The sequence below is a fragment of the Galeopterus variegatus genome, unplaced genomic scaffold (assembly GCF_000696425.1).
Source record: "Galeopterus variegatus unplaced genomic scaffold, G_variegatus-3.0.2 Scaffold1235, whole genome shotgun sequence".
Classification (NCBI taxonomy): Eukaryota; Metazoa; Chordata; class Mammalia; order Dermoptera; family Cynocephalidae; genus Galeopterus; species Galeopterus variegatus.
In genome coordinates, this window is record NW_007727346.1 from 105,590 (window position 1) to 124,855 (window position 19,266).

Consider the following 19,266-nt stretch of genomic DNA (forward strand, 5'->3'; position numbering starts at 1 on the left):
GCTCTTTCTCTCACATGCCACACCCACTGGTTGAGTTCCCTGTCACCTCCAGACTTCCCTCAGCCTCCCACTGGCACTCATAACCTCTCTGAACCTGTGAGTAATAAATTTCTTCTGGTTCATGCATTTCAATTTTACCTCTGCATTGGGTCTCACCTAACTGACACAACTGAACCTAACTTTCCCCTGGTCAGAGCTCTCCTAGAAAGTGGCTATCTTGTCTTATGGCCACTCTCAAGAGAAAGCCCTCAAGAACAAATCAGAAAAACCACAACAATAAAAATCACAACACTCTCACTGTATTGTAATAATTGCCTCACTGTGGGTCTTCCTCACCAGCCTTTGATCTAATTGTTTCTTTTATTTGTGTATCTAAGCCCAAAACAAAGCAAGATGTGTCAGACAGCAGCAAGATCACTTGCTCAAAAAATGTTTGATGAATGAATAAATATTTTAGTCCAATATTTCTTTCCAAACCAAAAATTGTCTAATTTTTATGCATAATTATTTCCATTCAACAAATTATTGAACATTTACAGAGAATAACAGTGCTGACTGTTGTTTAAAGATGATTAAGACATGCTCCTTTCCCAGGATAGTTTGTGGTCTAGTGAGGGGAAACAACTAAATAGAATACATGAGTAAATAGGTGCAGTGATAGAAGTCTGTATATGATTGCAGAATGCACAAAAGAAAGACATTGAGATCATCCTAGATGTGTGTGTGTGTGTGTGTGTGGTGTATTGTAAAGAAAGGAGGGTTAACTATCTGTAGCCACAGCTCTTATTTCACTCCTCAGTCTGTCTCTTTCACTGAGTAACTCCATGTTTGCCTTTAATACTTCTCAAGTTTATTGACTGTCCTTTTACTCTATTCTCAAACTGTGGCTAAACTTAAAATTAGAAAGATAAAATTGTAGAATGGTGGAAGATGAGAGTTACCTGTACGTGACATGTCAGTTCATATAGAGAAAGATGTAAAGGAAAACATTTCTATTTTTAAAAGTCAATTACTAAAGATCTTCCTCATCGGAAGGCACACTTCTTGCCTTAGATCTATTAGGACTCAGAAGAGAGACTTAGAGTTTAAAGTTAGTGGTAGTTGCCATAGAGGATGCCTACAGTGACTCTCCTATTTTGGTCCCCCACCATCTTCCTGAATTCTTCCCATCCTGCTCAAATTCTGCAGAGACATATATGGGAATGTAACAGGGCAAAGAGGTACTCCTAGTTCTTATAGAGGATTTCTTCCCTGAAACCCTGTTTCTTTTCCACCAAATGAATTGTCTTGGCAACTTTGAAGGACACCTGAAGGTCTTACACCCATAGGTGGATGATTTTCTTGTATTTGAGCCCCAATTGACCCCTGGAGCCCCAAAGAATCATTGAAAAACTGACGCCCTAAGCTTACCTCAAAGACTCCCATGATCCAAGAAATTCATCACCTTGATGGTCCTCCAAAGTGTCCAACTGAAGAGTCTACCCATATGACAGCCAACTGGTTTAATCATCTATGTCCTCCTTCCAAAAGGTCTGTCCGCACAATTTTGTCATTTCTGTAATTGAGGAGTAAGACTCAGGAGAGGAGAAAAAGAATATCCACAGTTTTGGACTCAGGGTAGATGTGTTATCATACCTTTTTCTAGTGATTTCCTTTTTGATCTTTCTAAATGATTTTGCAATCTCCTCCTGGTAGATAGCCAAACTCCTAGAGATCTTGCGGTGAGGGAGGTAGGATGTGGGGCCAACAGAAGCACCTTCTGGCTGATTCATGATCCTTTTTCTAGTGATTTCCTTTTTGATCTTTCTAAATGATTTTGCAATCTCCTCCTGGTAGACAGCCAAACTCCTAGAAATCTTGTGGTGAGGGAGGTAGGATGTGGGGCCAACAGAAGCACCTTCTGGCTGATTCATGACCCTGTGACTAGTTTGCATTGCTAGTCTCAATTATCATGGCCAGTGTGGTGAGTGGTGTTGACAGAAGGTTTCTTATAACATTTGTGGAGACTTATTGTCCCTGGTTCAGAAAGGTGACACAAAATTAAAATTAGAAATCAAATGATATTGTCTTAATCTGCTTCTGGAAAGTATTTATAAGTCATTATTCTTAGGAGTCCAATAATCCTACGAGTTTTGTATTTATTTTTTAAGTGTTGTATGGGATACATTTGTCAAGAGCACGCAACTTTAAGACCTTTCTACCATCCTAAATATGGAACTAGAACAGTAACCAAACTAAAATATATCTTACTAGTTTCAGTGACCAAACTAAAATATACCTAAAAAGGGCATTTTCTGCCATTTGTTACTGAATTTATTTCATCATATAAGAAAAAGAAAATAACTGTCACACACGATCACTTATTTCAAAAATAACTAAATATTTTGGTAGCATTGCTTAAATAAGAGAAAGACAGTTCACCTAAACAAAGTTCCCAAATGTGTTACAGTCCCATGGACAACATCAGAAACATCTTAAAAATAAGTGTTACAACTATGCCTTTTCAGTTGGTAGAGGTTAAGAGCTGAAACTTTGAAATTCAGAAGACCTGGGGTTAAATTTCAAACCTTCTACTTGTCAGCTCTACAAAATTATTCATTCCCTCAATTTTCTCATCAATAAAATGGAGACAATAGCTACCTTGTTGGGATCTTCTGAGCATTTAAGAGATGATTAATACAATACGGTAAGCACATAGTGAGTGCTCATAAATGACAACTAAGCACCTTCCCATATATGAAACAGAACAAGGCAGAGTGGGTATTATGGGGTTTGGACATAAAGTCATTACCTCTCTTGAAGAGTTCCCTTGTAAGTCCTGTTGAAGAGGATGGTTTTCATGGCCATTAGTCATTCTTAGTTTTAAGCTTAAGATGAAGACAACAGCATTGCCACAGTAAGATTTCCTGTGTTCATGATCTCCCTGCTATGTACATGGAAGTCCCACGAAAATAAAAACAATATTTTTATCAATAAAAAAAGCATATGAAGAAATTTGAACAAAAGCAGTCTTCAACAGATTAAAGCTTCTTGGTAACTAAATCTTACAGAAATACCATAAGTGTATGCCATTTTACAGATCATATCTATGGATATCTGAAAGAAACATTTTTCTTGTTTATTTTAATACAAATCTCCACCATGCACAGTCCATAAAGACAAAGGCAGGCAGCACCATGAGCAAAGAACAGGGCATTTGACTGAAACTATCATTGAGTCCAAAAGCAAAATACTCCTTTGTAACAGCCTCACTCAGGATGTTGGGTAAGAGAAGGGGAAAGGTAAACCTACACCAGCATACCAGGCCTGGAGACAGGGACTAATTTTAATAAATCAGAATGGAACATGAAAATGTCAACTTAATCAAGCATTTAAATTTTATTAATCAAACCTAATTTTTATGAGTGCAAATAATCACTGAAGCTGGACAAATTTGTTCTCGATTGCATCAGAAACATAATTTTAATATTTAATGGACTGATGAATTTAAATGGAGAATTATCTTTATGAAACATGCTCTTCATAATCTGCCATTAAATGAGAAATAAAAAAAAATCAACATAAATCTTACATAAACGTTATTTAACCAAATGTTGGTACTATAAATATTATAAATGCATTATACACTAATTTGGCAATCACACAGTACACTACATAAAGCAGAAATGATGAGTAGACCAGGCAGGCATTTTCCTAGGGTATAGAGCTCTGTGTTATATTGCAAGAAGCTCATGATATAACGGTCACCGAGGTTTTGTGTGAGGTTTTGCAAACGTTCTTTTCATTCAGGCTTTTATGCTGCAATTCACCATTCACCACAGACAGTCTTTTCAGTCCAAATGTAGGTCTAAACCCACTAGGGCTTTCTTTTGTAAGGTGATTATTCTTCATAAAAAAAAAGATAAAAAATATTTTATCATTATTATTTATAGGAAAGAGATAGAAGGAAAGAACTGAAGTTTTCTGACTCTATGATTTTTTGACATTCAAAACATGCTCCATTTTTAAAGTTAAATTTTCTGACACAATGTTCTCAGGCCTCAAAATATTCTCAGCCAAAAAGAAAAGAAAAGAAAAGGAAAAGAAAACTGAAATTTGTGTCAGAATATTTTTCTCTTCAAATATGTATCCATTCCACACATCCCCTTCATGACCCCCCAACATATTGTTTAAAATAGGGAGTTGCTGTGAATTTCCATTAAAAGTGAATCAAACCTAACAGATCAGTATGGTCCTAAGTTTGCTAACATTAATTTCCAAGATGAATTTGGTTTTGTTTTCAAATTTTGTTCTTTATGATTCCTAATGTTCCAAAAGTATAGTATTTACCTGTAATACATGTGCAAAATTATGCATTTACCTGAAAAAGAATTTCTTGACAATTGTAGCTTTAATGCTCCCAGACATATCTGATACGGTTAGAGCAAAGTACACTTATGAGAAGATGGCAGTACATGGTATTCTTACAAAGGTCACAGCAGCTTTCTTTTCTTGCTTTGAAGAAAATGTTTTAAATAGATAATGTGGAACTTTCATTAGATGCTTAAAAAATTAAAATTCCTAAGGTTGTTTTCAAGGTTCGAAACATTTAAAATTGTGTCTTTTCTGTTACAAAGTTGTGGATCTTGAAAGGAAATTTGGCTTTAAATATAGAGGCTTATACATAATTTTAGTTTTTATTTGAACTCTATTATTAAATACAAAAATAATTTGTTTTGAAAACATTAAATTTTATGAAATAGATTAGTGTTGTCTCTAGTTATCTTTTAATTTTATCAGCAAAGCATATGAAATAACTCGATTTTTTGGCCTTTTGTATGCTTTTTTTTAACCTGACAGATAATATAGCTTCGAGAAAGCATTATTATTTAAAAAACACATTATAGGTTTATAGTTGACCTATTTTTTCCTACTCAATTAAATTAATATGCAATATCCTAAAGATAGCCAAGATTAGAATTTTCCTGCAAGCAAAAAATACAATACATTGTGAAGCCTTTAGATGGAGACATAGTTCAAATAAACACTAGAATTCTGTTCGCAGTGCTTTGTGTAAGTGTAAGAATGAACATTTAAGAATACTGAGTAGGAAATATGAAAAGAAATTCATTTAAGATGCTTATACTGATTATAGAATTTATATTAGTTATTGTTTAGTCTTTCTTAATGGAAGGGTTTTTTTCTGCATATTAAGCTGACACTTAAGAAAATAAAAGGTTACATACTCTTGGCCAGTAAAGTAAATTTACTGTCCTTGCACCTTACAGGAAAACATATTATACTGCAAATAAGAGTGCTGTTGTTGACAATGCAGAATACAGGCTGTATATAATCAGTGGCATGCATCAAAAGTCATCTGATAGCCACATTAAAGCCACATTTCCTATTAAGAATCAGACTAAATTACAACATGGCACTTCCCAGAATGAGCCAAGGAAATACATTCTGCAAGAAGAAATAATTGTATTTGAGTGTGTCAGTAAAAATCAGGAAGTGTTTTAGCAGTAAGCACTAATGCTTTTCTTTTTAGTCTGCCTTCTTTTGTATTGCAATATATTCAGCCTCACTGGCAAGCCTATTGCACTAATTATTATTACATCTAGTGGTTCAGTTATCTTGATGACTACTGTAGCTGAAATACTCCAAGGTTAAATTCTTAATAGCTTGAATCAAACTAAGCAGACATCATACATGCAGCTGCTTTTCAGATATTCTGGATGAAACAGTATCCCAGACTTGTTTGACTCTTATTATTCTTAGAAATATGGAGTAAAGTACAGCTTAACTGTGCCATTCATTTAGCAAAGTTCCTTTTCAAAAATCTTGTGAGAAACAGGTATACTGCTGTAAAAATGTCTGCACAAGCACATCTCTAATGATCTTAATGACCACAAAAGTCTTCAGCCTGACCTCCTGCACTTTCAAGCAATCTGAAATCATTTGTGTGGTTTATGCATCTTCCCAATCCATAGCACTGTATAATTTCATACTATACTTACACATACTTGTAATAAAACCATTGGCACACAAAAGCATGTTCTGCTTAGTTCCTGCATACACACAATAGTATAAATGAACTCCAGACCCATGTTGAAGAATACCACTCTCCCCAAATTCCTCCATATCTCTAGGGCAGAAATAAGCATTTAGTTTGTAATGTATCCAAATATAAACAACTGTACACTTGGATGTTCTATGAATATAAAATTAAATATGAAACTTCTTTTGTGACAAGTTTTTTAATGTTTTAACATCACAGTTGCACATCTGGACAGCAGTGTTTCTTCTTTAATTTAAATGCATTGCTTCTTTATAGACTGGTTTGGAGGAAAGCAATTTGAATTGTGCAACTCTTCATTCTCAGCATAGCAAAACATGCATTTAATCCAAAGGTTATTTCCAAGGAAAGAAAGTAAACATACAAAAGAAACTGGTTTGTGTCAGCATTGGCTTTTGAGAAGTTTGGGCTTTCGTAGTACTCAGTACTTCGCTTATCTTTCCAAGATTCTTTTGGTTTCTTTTTGTTTAAAGGGATTTAAATAAGTCAAAGACTTTATTCCTGGGAAGATTGTAATACAAATGTTTCAAGAATTATTCATGGACCTTTTAACGACCTCTTGTCACTTTAGTTTTAAACGTGTACCCTAAAATGGTTTTGAAAAGCAATAATTAGTATCCACTGTTTATGATGATTTTACTAATGAGGTTTGCCTGAATCCACTTTTCCTTATCCTTTCACTGTCTTGGTCTTTCTTATACTGCATCATTCTGTCACTTCCCTTATATCTTAGCCTGTGGAATAATTCTAAAGGTGATGTCATATTTTTATTCAAATTATCAACATCATGATTAATATTTTCGTCAAATAACATTTTATTTCCTTGCAAATCACAAAGTGTTTTGTGTTGTTACAGTTAAAAATCTTGTAATATGAAAAGAGCTCCTCTACAACTATGTAAGATATTTTAGATTCTGTAGATGCAATGTCATTTCATTTTAAAAATGGATTTTTAAAATGTACAGCCACATGTTATATTTTATATGTTAATGACAAATGTTCAGCAAATATTGAATATGGAAGAGGAAATATTATGCTTTTTAAAATAATGTTATCTGCCTATTCTTTGGCTGTAATGTAGCTGGCGTGCTGCATTTGGGGCTGTCTATGTGTGTTTTTTAAAATGTCATCTTTATTAGTATTACATTCAAGGAATAGTACCGAGAATCAGCTTCTTTCAAGACCTTCCTCCAGTGTGTGGCATATAAGTCTGTGACGAGCGACATTACAGAAGGTCATGTCACTTTTAACTGCTTGCATTACATCTTTCTGATTTCCCTAGTGCCCTTCCTTTGTTTGATTAATACTACTTGCTTTCAAGCAAGGTATCAGAAAGCATAATTTGGAAAGAGAATTCTAGAGTCGATCTAAGATATTCCCCCTTAAGAAAAAAGAGAAAAAACTGATTTTGTAAATGTGTCTTTTCTAACACATGCATTTTTCGTCACTCATTTTATTTTTCCCCCAATCAAGGAAATCCTATGAATGTGTTGTTATTAAATTATTGCTGACAAATGTTTTGGAAACTGGACTTTGTATACTTGAACACAAAACTATGTAGTGCTTATTTGATTTAATTCGAAGAGGAAAGAGCTGGAATTTGAGACTATCTTTTCTAACACATGCATTTTTCGTCACTCATTTTATTTTTCCCCCAATCAAGGAAATCCTGTGAATGTGTTGTTATTAAATTATTGCTGACAAATGTTTTGGAAACTGGACTTTGTATACTTGAACACAAAACTATGTAGTGCTTATTTGGTTTAATTCGAAGAGGAAAGAGCTGGAATTTGAGACTAGAACTCCTTTATTTTATTTGTTTTCCTTAGTTAAGTGTTAAACTCCAGCATGCTCTTCCTAAATAGCAGGTGTTTTTTGAGTTCTCTGGGAAAGGTTACAATTTTGTGCCGTCATTAAATGCACTTCAGTGATATATACAGTTTGTTTTTAAAGCTCAGTTTGCAGTTTCTATGTTCATTGCATTTGGCTAGAGCTCATGTCTTAAAGCACAGCTCAGCTTCTGAGACACTCTTGTCCTCAAAGCCATCCATTTCACTGGACCATTAAAGCCTGACGATTAGTTGTGAAAGCATCATAATTTTAATTTGGAATCTTCATCCACATCTCTACCTGTGCCTCTGTATGTGTTTCTGAGTGTCAATGAAAACATGAATCAGAATTTTGTATGTCATTTAGGACACAGAATATTTTGCCCAGGAAAAATATATGATTTAATTCCTAAAAATTAATGTTTAAAATATTAAGTTGAGGTTATTTATGTTTATTAATAGCTAACATTTTTTGAGTACTTACAGGAACTGTGCTGAGTACTTTGTATATATTTTCTCATCGGATCCTTCCTTAATCAACACTATGGGATAGGTGCTTTTATCCTCTTCATTTTCCAAGGCACCTTACGCTTCACCTGAGCAAAATGTGATAGTGGAATACACTCTGAAGCAGTTTTAAGGCATCAATAGGAAACCATCTGTATTATAAATCCTCACTTGTAGATGTTTATGATGTAACATTAAACAGGCACCAGAGGAGGAGAAAAGCCCTCACTAGAGCGCTAAAACGCAACACAAAGGCCTCTCACTAACACAACACTTTTCTGCCAATGTAAAAGCAAATGGTTGTATTGGGTGGTTCTGGCGGCACATTTGTGGAGAAATTGTGCATAGCCAATTACCCACTTGTGCAGGGTAAGAACAGTTAGGGTTTTGCAAATGAAGAGCTTGATTCTGTAGACCTCTTTGAGTCATACTTGAACATAAGATCTACAGCCGATTTGTAAAATGTGTAAATTAAGCTAGTGATTTGTTTTATGGTTCAATCATATTTTAGATTTTTAAATATTAATTTGAAGATAGTGGAGATCTCCAAATCTTAAAATAAAGGTTAAATGCTCATCAGTTTTATTTCCAGGCAAATGTTTGAAAGCATTTTGAATATTTGCTTTTATTAATCTGCATCATTGATTAGGTATATGTCTTTTCAGGTGAGCTAAGTTAGTTCTGTGAGAAAAATAACAGGTCCTTTAGCAAAAAGTATGTTCAAAGACATGAAGAATAGATGATGTATTAATCTATTCACTCAATCAGCAAATATTTCTTGAACATCTATTATGTACCTTTCAATCTGCTAGTTCAATGCCATTCTTCTTTCATAGCACCTGCAGTGTGATAAGTACTGCAGAGAGGAGGCATGTAATACATTCTTAATAATAACTAGTTACAATACTTGAATTTATTCATAGGAGTAAAAGTATATTTGTTTTATTTTCCTTGGCATATTTGATATGACTGCATGGATAATTTTAGCAAAGAAACTACTTCATTTAAAGCTAAAATTTTTTTTTTTCCTTTTTGTCTTTTTTTGTGTCCGGCAATGGATCGCAACCCTCAGTGTCGCGCCCGTACCGGACCGGGACCGGCAACGGGATCGCAACCCTCGGTGTTGCTCCCACACCTCGCTCAGCCAGTGAGCAGGAACCGATCTGTATGTGGGATCCGAACCCTCGGCGGGAGCGCCACCGCGCTCCCAAGTGGCGCACTGTAGCAGTGCGCCACTGGGCCGGCCCTAAAGCTAAAATTTTAAAGATAATTTTATTAGAGGTACAAAATAGTAACCATTTTAAAAAATCGTGTGAGGGTTGGGTGAATTATTTTGCTGCAACATAATGCACTGAAATATTGCAGCTGCTTTTCCTTTTTAAACCTCTGTCACAATAGCCTGGAATAGCCTGGCATATATGTCACCTCAACTATACATTGTTGCTATTGTTGTCTGTTATTTGTAATGTGAATGATTCCAATTTGGGGAAGTTGAAAGTCAACATGAAAGGTTATCTGATAGGCCCCATTTAAACCTACTGGATTGTAAGCCTCTTGAGGGTTGATAGGGCTATACACAAAGCATCTGTGTTATTCATCTTTGTGTTCCCATATTACCTAGCACTGTGTGCCTTTGACAAGGAGGTTTATAAATAAATGTGTATGGGGTGGCTGAATATGTTTAGAGAGAATGCAAGAGTCTATCTTTAATGTTGATGCTGAATCATTGTATATGTTCCCAAAGAAAGTGTAAGCTCTTATTAGATATTGGAAACAGCATATGGTGCTACTATGATACTTTTGAAATGTTGAATGTCCAACTGAAAAAACACAAAATTCTACCATTTCACAGAAGACTTAAAGTATGACATTAAATTAGAAACAATCTCACAGATCATCATATACTTTGGGTTATATATTGATTCATGAGACCCGGAGGTTTGCATTTTGGCTATTCTTTTAAATCAGTTAATGGCTTTTAGAATATTTGAGAAAAATTATAAGGAATAACTGAGAGTCCTGAAATGTTATCTCAGTTTATGTAACTCTTTGTATAATACAGTCTTGTTTATTGGAGTTTTCACTCACAGAATATTCCTGTTTATATCAAAAAGAAAGAAGGGCTACGTGTCTCTTTCTTCTGAAGTTATGAGCTTTGGGAGAAAGGTTTTAAAATATTTGATAACCATGATTCTATGAGTCTATTGAGTCTATTCAGAAATAGATATCTGGACTCAATTAGGAAAATACTACAGAAATTTAGAAACTGTATCAAATGTCATAAATACATTTGGGACTTACCTGAATAACAACATTCCCCAAAGTTTAAAACATTTTTGGATCCATGGAGTGCACTTGTGTATGCTTGTGTACATGTGTAAAATCATAAACAACTGAAATGGAATGACGTTCCATTCTTAATGCCTGCGGTTATGTATTGATCAAGGCAAAGGGAAATTATTTGGCAAATCCAAAATGACTATTCCATTCTGCTGAAGTAGACGATCTAAGAGTGATTAAAAGAGTACACGAATCCATATCCACCTGCCTGGGTTATACACACACACTGTACACATTTTTTTTTTTCGTGACCGGTAAGGGGATCGCAACCCTTGGCTTGGTGTCGCCCGCACCGCACTCAGCCAGTGAGCGCACCGGCCATCCCTATATAGGATCCAAACCCGCGGCGGGAGCACTGCTGTGCTCCCAAGCGCTGCACGCTCCCGAGTGCGCCACGGGGCCGGCCCTGTACACATTTGATTATAGAATACATTTCTAATTTTTGCTTCATAATATCTATTCCCTTAATATAATTCTTGTATAAAATCACAGAGAATTAAAATGAAACTTTCAGGTAATCTGCAAAAATCAAAAAGTAATAGATAGTCAAGAGTTGACATTTATACATAATAATTAAAATTTGAGCCATAGAAGATATTGTTAGTTTTATGCCATAGACCATAGGCATGAATCAATTAACAGATATAGTTTTTTACGTTAGAGTTTGGTGGAAAGTAAATTAGAAATAGCAGAACTGTTTCATGCTTAGTTATCTAGCCCTAAATCTAAAGTGCCTGATTATTATAGACAGCAGAATAGGTAGAAAGGAAATTTCCTGATTTAAAGCATCCCCCAAATTAATGTTAGTTTACCTTATGCATATTTCAGATTCTTTAAGTTGTCACAAAACACTTCACATAAATAGAATTCCCCTGACTGGGATGCAGGTCCCTGGTTTTAATCAATTAAAGGCAGAGCATTTTCCTAATCGCTGTCTCTAGATCAAATATTCCTTCTTCATGCATCTGTTTCAAATGTTAATAAAGTTTTCATTTCTGAAAGGTTCAAAATGACAGAACAAAATTCTCTCCTTTAAGAGCACAAAAACGACTTCTGTTTCTGTCTGCAGGTAGTGGAGGACATGCTAGAGGACGAGGAAGAAGAAGAAGACAAAGATGACAAGGTAATTATCTTTCCCAGCACTTGGGTACCTGGGGATGGGGAAATGTAGACATGACACTGTTTTCAGAGACAGTTAAAAAAGGCGTTGAAGTGTTTGAGTCCAGAAAATTGGACAGTGCTGTTTATCATCCTAACAATGCCACCGCATGTTGCAAAGAGGGAGAGAGGGCTATAAATCCTCTTCGCTTTTGTCCAGAGCTGGGTCAAATATTTTTCTGCCAGGAACAAAAAAAAAAAAATAATTCAGCTTGTCTGGAATTTGATAGCTCTCGTGAAGATAACGGCATTGACAACTGTTTTGAAGGGCAAAAATGTGTCCTATCTCGAGTATTACAAATCGGACTACGCTTTGGGGGAAGAAGTAAAAATAAATAGCAGCCTGCATGAGTTGAACATGGATATTGTCATCTGTAATTTTCGAAAAATTGCTCAGCAAAAGAATGCATGTGTGTGGAGTGCTCTGGAGGACATTTAAATAACCCCGGTGCTCACAGCCCTTGCCTAGATTTGAAAAGGCCCCTTGGCTCCTTGGTCAGGAAAGCCCATTCAGTGAGTCTTATATTTCCCAATGCTGGTTGGTTTGGGGAGAGTAACCATGGTAAATAACAGCTAGTTTCTGGGATTGCTAGAATTGGTGGTCCCCCAGGGAGAGGGGACCACTGGAGGGAGGAATTAGCATGACCTCGCACCACTGCAACAGTGGTTGGGGTTGGAAGAATGCTTTCTATGGCAAGAAGGATAGTGATGCTGTTACATCATCCTCTCTGGGCATTTCTAGACCTAAAATCTAAAAAGTCTTAGGGTGAGATCAGGAGGCAGGGGAGAGAATATCATTAATTATTTCTACATTGTTCAGCATATATAACCAGATTTTGACCTTCACCAGAATCTATCTGACTTCTGTTATAGTAAAGCAATGAAATTTTTTGAAGAAAGGAGAAAAACAGTGTATCTTAATTTATGCCCTTGACCTTTGATTCCAGTAGAGATGTACAGTTATATCCCAGTGTAAGAATCTGTGTGCTGGAAGCAAGCATTAGAAATGTCAAAAAAAAATTCACAGTGATTAGTTAATCTCCCAAATGATTTTTTTTCCTGACTACTATTCAATGCTTGAACGTGGCACAGAATGGAGCACCTGTTTTCCATTCAGCAAAGACCCTGGCAGGCTTTGCCTAAGCCTATCCATATGTTTTCACTTAGCAGATTGTTGGGCGATTATGAAAAGTGTCTTTCTTTAGAACCAGCATTGATATTAGTCACTCACAATGAAAGGGCAAGTCATTGGCTACTTGACAAGGTCCGTGTGGACATAACTGAAGTGCTTTATTTCATTTGAGCTTGGAGTGTTTTTCCTCAGCATAATTATATACATGGCAAGACACAGGTATAAGAAGTTGAAGCAGACAAAGATTATAATTACTTAACATAATAGCTTTGTAATAGCTTTTTTTTTTTTAATTGCTGACTTTAATACCTGGGAAGACTTTGGTTAAAGTTGGTAAAAGCTAAATCATGATTTACTTGGCTCTCCAGATTTTGAAGTTTTTCCAGATTATGGCCTTTGAAGTATTTTTTTTTTCTTGAGTTCTTCCTTTTTATTGAAAGAGCTAATCATTATTCAGGTGAGGGTTTGTGATTCACAGACTTATCCTTCATTTTAAAACCCATTGTCCACATTTGCTTAAATCTAAAATTAGGTGGTTTCTCTCTTAATCCAATTCTACGGTTTTCACAAAGGCAGAGAATATGGGTTTTGAATGGTGAGTCTTAGTTATGAATCATTGACTTGTTAATATTTTCACATATCTGCATTATGTAGTAGTACTATGTTAAGCTGTACTGGAGATGACATTTTTCCTGAATTAAACGTTAGGACGACACCGTACTGTGTTCTCAGCTGCCTTTGTTGTAGAGCATTCTCTCAACCATCAACCACAAAGTCACAGTTTGATCTGATTTTTTGACCTGACACCAAATCCTGCCTTTGTGGTTAATACAATATCTTAGCAAATAAGGCTTAGCTAAATTACCTAAGTGGAGCTATCAATACACCACATAACAGTGTTTTTCACCATGTTATATGTAATAATATTGTGGTCAATCTGCATAATCTAGACATCTAATTAATAAAGATCAGCTTTCCTTTTGTAGTTTAAAAAGTTTAGGCATGTTTTCCATGGTGCAGCCTACCCTTGTAATAGGATCCAGCTGCGACATCAGGAAGCAGAAGATAGAATGCAGGTTTCCTTAGGAAAAGCATGGATTCAAATACATGGCATTCTGGTAATGTTTATTGATAAAATATATTAAAATGTTCAGGCATTTATGTTTACATTGCTTCTCCTTTTTCTTCAACTGTTACGTCAAGGTTATTACGTTTCAAGATAACTAGATACAGCAGATGAAACGTATCTGTCACTTAAACATACACAGATTGTTTGCTTTAATTCTTGAAATCTGTTTTCTGGCTTAATTCTTCAGTGCTAAACATATATATAATATACCTGAGATTCATACATCTCATCTCAAATCAACCATGAGAAGAGAAAAAAGATAACTCTGATAAGTGATATAAGAGAAGATTTTAATCTGACAAAATGCATTTTCCAATGATAGTCAATAAAATAACTGCATGGTGTGAAAACAGACCAAGGATTTGGAGAAAGATAGTAAGAAAGGCAAAAAGGAAAAAAAATTCTTTAAAAAAAATATGAAAACACATTTAACTGGAATAACATTGTTTTATTCATTTTCTGTTGTTGCATAACAAATTACCACAAATTTAGAGGCTTAAAACAACACTCATTTTTTATCCCTCAATTCAGTAGGTCAGAAGCTTGGGAACAGCTCAACTAAGTTCTCTTCTCAGGGTCTCACATCAAGGTAACAGTCAGAATGAGTACTTATCTGGAGACTTTGGAGAAGAATCCACTTCCAAGCTCATGCCTGTTGTTGGTAGGTTTCAGTTCCTTGTAGCTGAAGGACTAAAGTCCTTGTTTTTTTGTGGCTTTCCACTACTAGTGATCACTTTCCCTGGCCCCATCCATCTTTAAATTCATCAACGGAGAATCTCTTTTGGATTGAATCTCTCCCACACTTCAAATTTCTTTTTTTCAGGAAGAAGCTGGTCCCTTCTAACAGCTCACCTGATTAGGCCAGGCCCACCAAAGATAATCTCCCTTTCTTAAGGGCAACTGTGCCATGTAATGTAACCTAATCATGGGAATGACTAATCCAGCATATTCCTAAACCTACCCCCACAAGCAGGGGTTATACATGACATAATACTAGGAGGTGGGAATATTGTCAGCCATCTTAGAATCCTGTCTACCACAGCCATCAAGACCTGCTAATGCTTTAGAGTGAAAGTGGAAAAATCCTTATGTTCTTCGGACGTATCTATTGCTAAACTGTGACGCAACTATCCTACAATAGACAAATGAGGAAAGCCTGCCTGTCTAGACATGTCCTTTCAAAGATTACAGCAACATCTCATACTAGTTATAAACTGAAGTATATTTTACAATCATAGTATGCTATATCCCATGCTTATTGTCTAATGCTGATCTGGGGAGAGGGGTAGTGGGGCAGACAAAGGGCCTGATGGGCTATTTTTTCCCCCTTATTGTCTCCTTCTGGGGAGAAAAGCGAATAAGAATAAAATAAGCAAAACATGGGGAAGGATCCATCCCTCCTTTGGGGACTTGTTGGTGCTTAGACCCACTAACCTGATAGCCCACTGACATCGAGTCCATAAAAACACTCTCTACTTTATGTAGAATCATAGTGACATTAAACTGCATTATTTCTACCCAAGAAATAATCTAGTTCAACCCCCTCATTTTAAAATGAGGAGACTGGGGCTGGCTGGTTAGCTTAGTTGGTTAGAGTGTGGTGTTATAACATCAAGGTCAAGCGTTTGGATCCCCACACCAGTCAGCTGCGCCCCACCCCCTCAAAAAAAGAAAAAGAAAATGAGACTGTGGTTCAGCCAAACTTAAGTGAATTGCTAAAGGTGATATAAATATTAAATGGTGGAGCTAGGACTAATGCTCAGGTTTTATGACTCCAGGTTTGGCATACTTACGCTTCCTTAAGAGGAGGTTTTCCAGGTTATCAAAGTGCAGATGCAAATTACCTCAGACATGATCTTTAAGTATTTAGGTAGTTCCATCCCAGCCAGAGGCTATTTACTTCTAAGTTCCCACTTCTTCTTGCTGTTTTCCTACACTTCACCCTTTCCCACCATACCGGCTAAGGGGATGTGTGGTAGGCTGATAATACCAGAACTGGTCATTTCCTAATCTCTAGAACCTGTGAATATGTCATACTACAAAGCCAAGAAAAATTAAGGTAGTAGGTAGGATGAAGGTTGATAATCAGCTGACCTTAAAATAGGGAGATTATCCTGGATTATCTAAGCAGGCCCAATATAATCAGGTGTCCTTAAAAATGGAAGAGGCCATCAGAGCAGGTAGCAGCTGAGGGCTGCTTGCAAAGCTATGGCAATCAGCTGACCTTAAAATAGGGAGATTATCCTGGATTATCTAAGCAGGCCCAATATAATCACGTGTCCTTAAAAATGGAAGAGGCCATCAGAGCAGGTAGCAGCTGAGGGCTGCTTGCAAAGCTATGGGCAAGATCACGGCTCTGGACCTTCACAGCAAGAAGAAGAAAGAGCTGCTGAAACAGCTGGACCACCTGAAGGTGGATCTCTCCTAGCTGCACAATGTCAGGTGGCAGGTCCAAACTCTCCAACAGCCGAGCTGTCCACAATCCATCACCCTTGTTCTCACTGTCATTAACCATTCTGAGAAACAGAACCTCAGAATGTTCTGCAAGGGCAAGAAGTACAAGCCCCTCGATCTGCAGCCCAAGAGAGCATGTGCCTGCACTGCAGGCTCAACAAGCACGAGGAGAACCTGAAGACCAAAAAATAGGCACGGAAGAAGCAGCTGTTACCCCCTGGGAAGTACGCGGTCAAGGCCCAAGCATCACGGCATCAATAAAACACAAACTGGCTGTGGGGATGGGGTGGCAACTGATGTTTCTGGCTTTGAGGATGGAGGAAGGGGACCACAGGCCAAGAAAATGTGAGCTGCCTCTAGAAGCTGGAAAGGGCAAGGAAAAGAATTCTTCCTCTGAGCATCCAGAAAGAAATGCAGTCCTGTCCACATCTTGATTTTATCTCAGTGAGGCCCATCTTGGACTCCTGAACTACAGAACTGTGAGATAATAAATTTGTGTTGTTTAAGCCACAAGGTTTATGGTAATTTGTTACAGCAGCAATAGGAAACTAATACAGGTGTCTTTCAACTGCATTTTTTATACTTCTCCAAAAAACACTACATTTTAAAGCAGTACATCGGAGCTCCTAATTTTTCCCTATTAGTTCTACTCATCTGCATAAATATTGCTATGCAGCTCTTCATTCAGTATGGAAACTAAAAGCAGTGTCTAACAAAGCAAATATTTGTATCCATATTGCCTTAATTTTTATTTCAGAAAAGCTCATCCAAAAATGAGACTGGGTTATCACCCATCGCTAATGTAGTCGTGTGTACTTTCTTATTTAGGAGCCTGTACATTGGTGAATGGAGAAGCAAATCCTGATCAACTTTATTTTTCAACAGAAAAATTTCACTTCCTTACAACATTTATTCTATTTCTTAAAATATTTCACCCTACAAAGGGCCATGAGTATTAGCCTTATTTAATTCTATTTCTTAAAATATTTCACCCTACAAAGGGCCATGAGTATTAGCCTTATTTAGGTCATAGTTACACTTTGAGAATCTAAAGAAAACAATAGATTTTCTCCCCAGAAACACACACACACACACACACACACACACACACACACTTTTTCATGCCTTTTTTTTCACCATAGAAATGGAATTATTTTAGAGACTCTAAAGTATCTTCATAAAGTCATCTCTATTGTTACCATCTTATTGAAAGTAATGCCTAAGATTAATGCAAATTTTGCAAGTAAAAATAATGTTTAATTCAGTTCAAAAGTAAGTTTTTGAAAGAAGGCTGAATTTTGGCTTGATTTTGATACTATGGAGTGGTTTTTGGCACAGCAATGGGTTTGTTATCTTTGACATCCCTTTAACTATGACTTATCAGTTCACGGCAATAAGTGCTGGAAACACTGACTTGCCAAAAGAAAACAGTTACAAACAAAAGGGGAGGTTCATTAGATGAGGGTTAGGCATAGTGAGGATTCCAAAAATTCTCCAAAATTCTTATTGAATTCATATTGTGTCGAGATCATCTTTTGAAAAGTCTGCATCATTAATGCTTTATCATTTTTTTAAAAAAGGACTAAATATTCATGAGCCATGTTAAGGTCTTTGGTGGCAGAATTAGCTTTCAAAGAGTTATCTAATGATTCCAGATGTTGGTGGGTTTCTTCTGCAGACATACTTCTCCAATCTTGGAAAGTTTAGGGAGATATCCACCTCTGATGTACCCTTCCAGAGTGGCAGTTGTGCTAAAAGAATTTAAATGAAAAGACTTACATAGATAATTTGGCAAAAATATCCATCAAGTAAAGCAAACTATAAATAGACTCTTGTCCTTTTGAGTTATTCTGACAGTTGGATTTCCTTTGCCTCAAAGAACCAGAACTTTCATTTGAAGGTCAATCAAATGTTTCAAGACAGGTCCTCTGGAAAGCTAGTTAGCTTCTGTATTGCAGCAGTGAACTTCCTCTTCTACTTCCATTTCTTGACAAAAACTCTTGAAATAGCAGTGTGTCAGCCCTGGCTCTCAGGAGGTTGACAACATTTGTAGAAATAGACACGATTTTTTCAGGATTGCTGGCAGAGTCGTTGACACCAGCTGACACCACTGCATGTTGAGATGAGAAGCATGTTTCTTCACCAAAGCAGCAGAACCAGATGTGTTGCCAAGCATCGCAGATGCTCCATCTGAGCCCAGAGTGCCAAGATTTTTATTCCGCCTCAAAGTTTGTTTGGCAAAGAAATTCTTCACCATGTTAAAGACATTGACTCTGCAGATTCTAAAAGGAGTTCACAAAGTAGGAATTCTTCCTTGACTATAAGAACTTGCCAACAGGAATTGGCTATGCAAATAGAGGTATCTATTTTCATTAAGTCACATGCAAAAGAGAAATATTAGGGAAATGTCAGAAATTCTGTGGAGTTGACATTGTTTGAGGACACAACTTTAAGAAATGTGTGGCTTTACCAAAATATTTCCAGTGGCACGTGAGCGTTTTTTATTGTTTGTTTGTTCAGTTTTTTTTGTTTGTTTTTTTGGTGATATGATTAACTCATAAGAAAAGTTTCAATACAAGTCTTTTTTTCTTGGGACAAATCCAAAGCCAAGTAAAGTCCCAGTCTTTAAAAATCAAGATGACTTTTATATAAAGAAAAA

At 36.4% G+C, this 19,266-nt stretch overlaps 1 protein-coding gene across 1 annotated transcript in view; it reads left to right on the forward strand.

The window, feature by feature from the left end:
- Positions 1-19,266, forward strand: part of MCTP1 (multiple C2 domains, transmembrane 1) — a gene marked incomplete at its 5' end in the record, with an annotated part of 177,762 nt that overhangs the window by 99,548 nt on the left and 58,948 nt on the right. Inside the window, one exon of the mRNA XM_008575761.1 lies at positions 11,804-11,857. Coding sequence (XP_008573983.1) covers positions 11,804-11,857 — 54 coding nt within the window. The remainder of the gene's footprint in view (positions 1-11,803; positions 11,858-19,266) is intronic.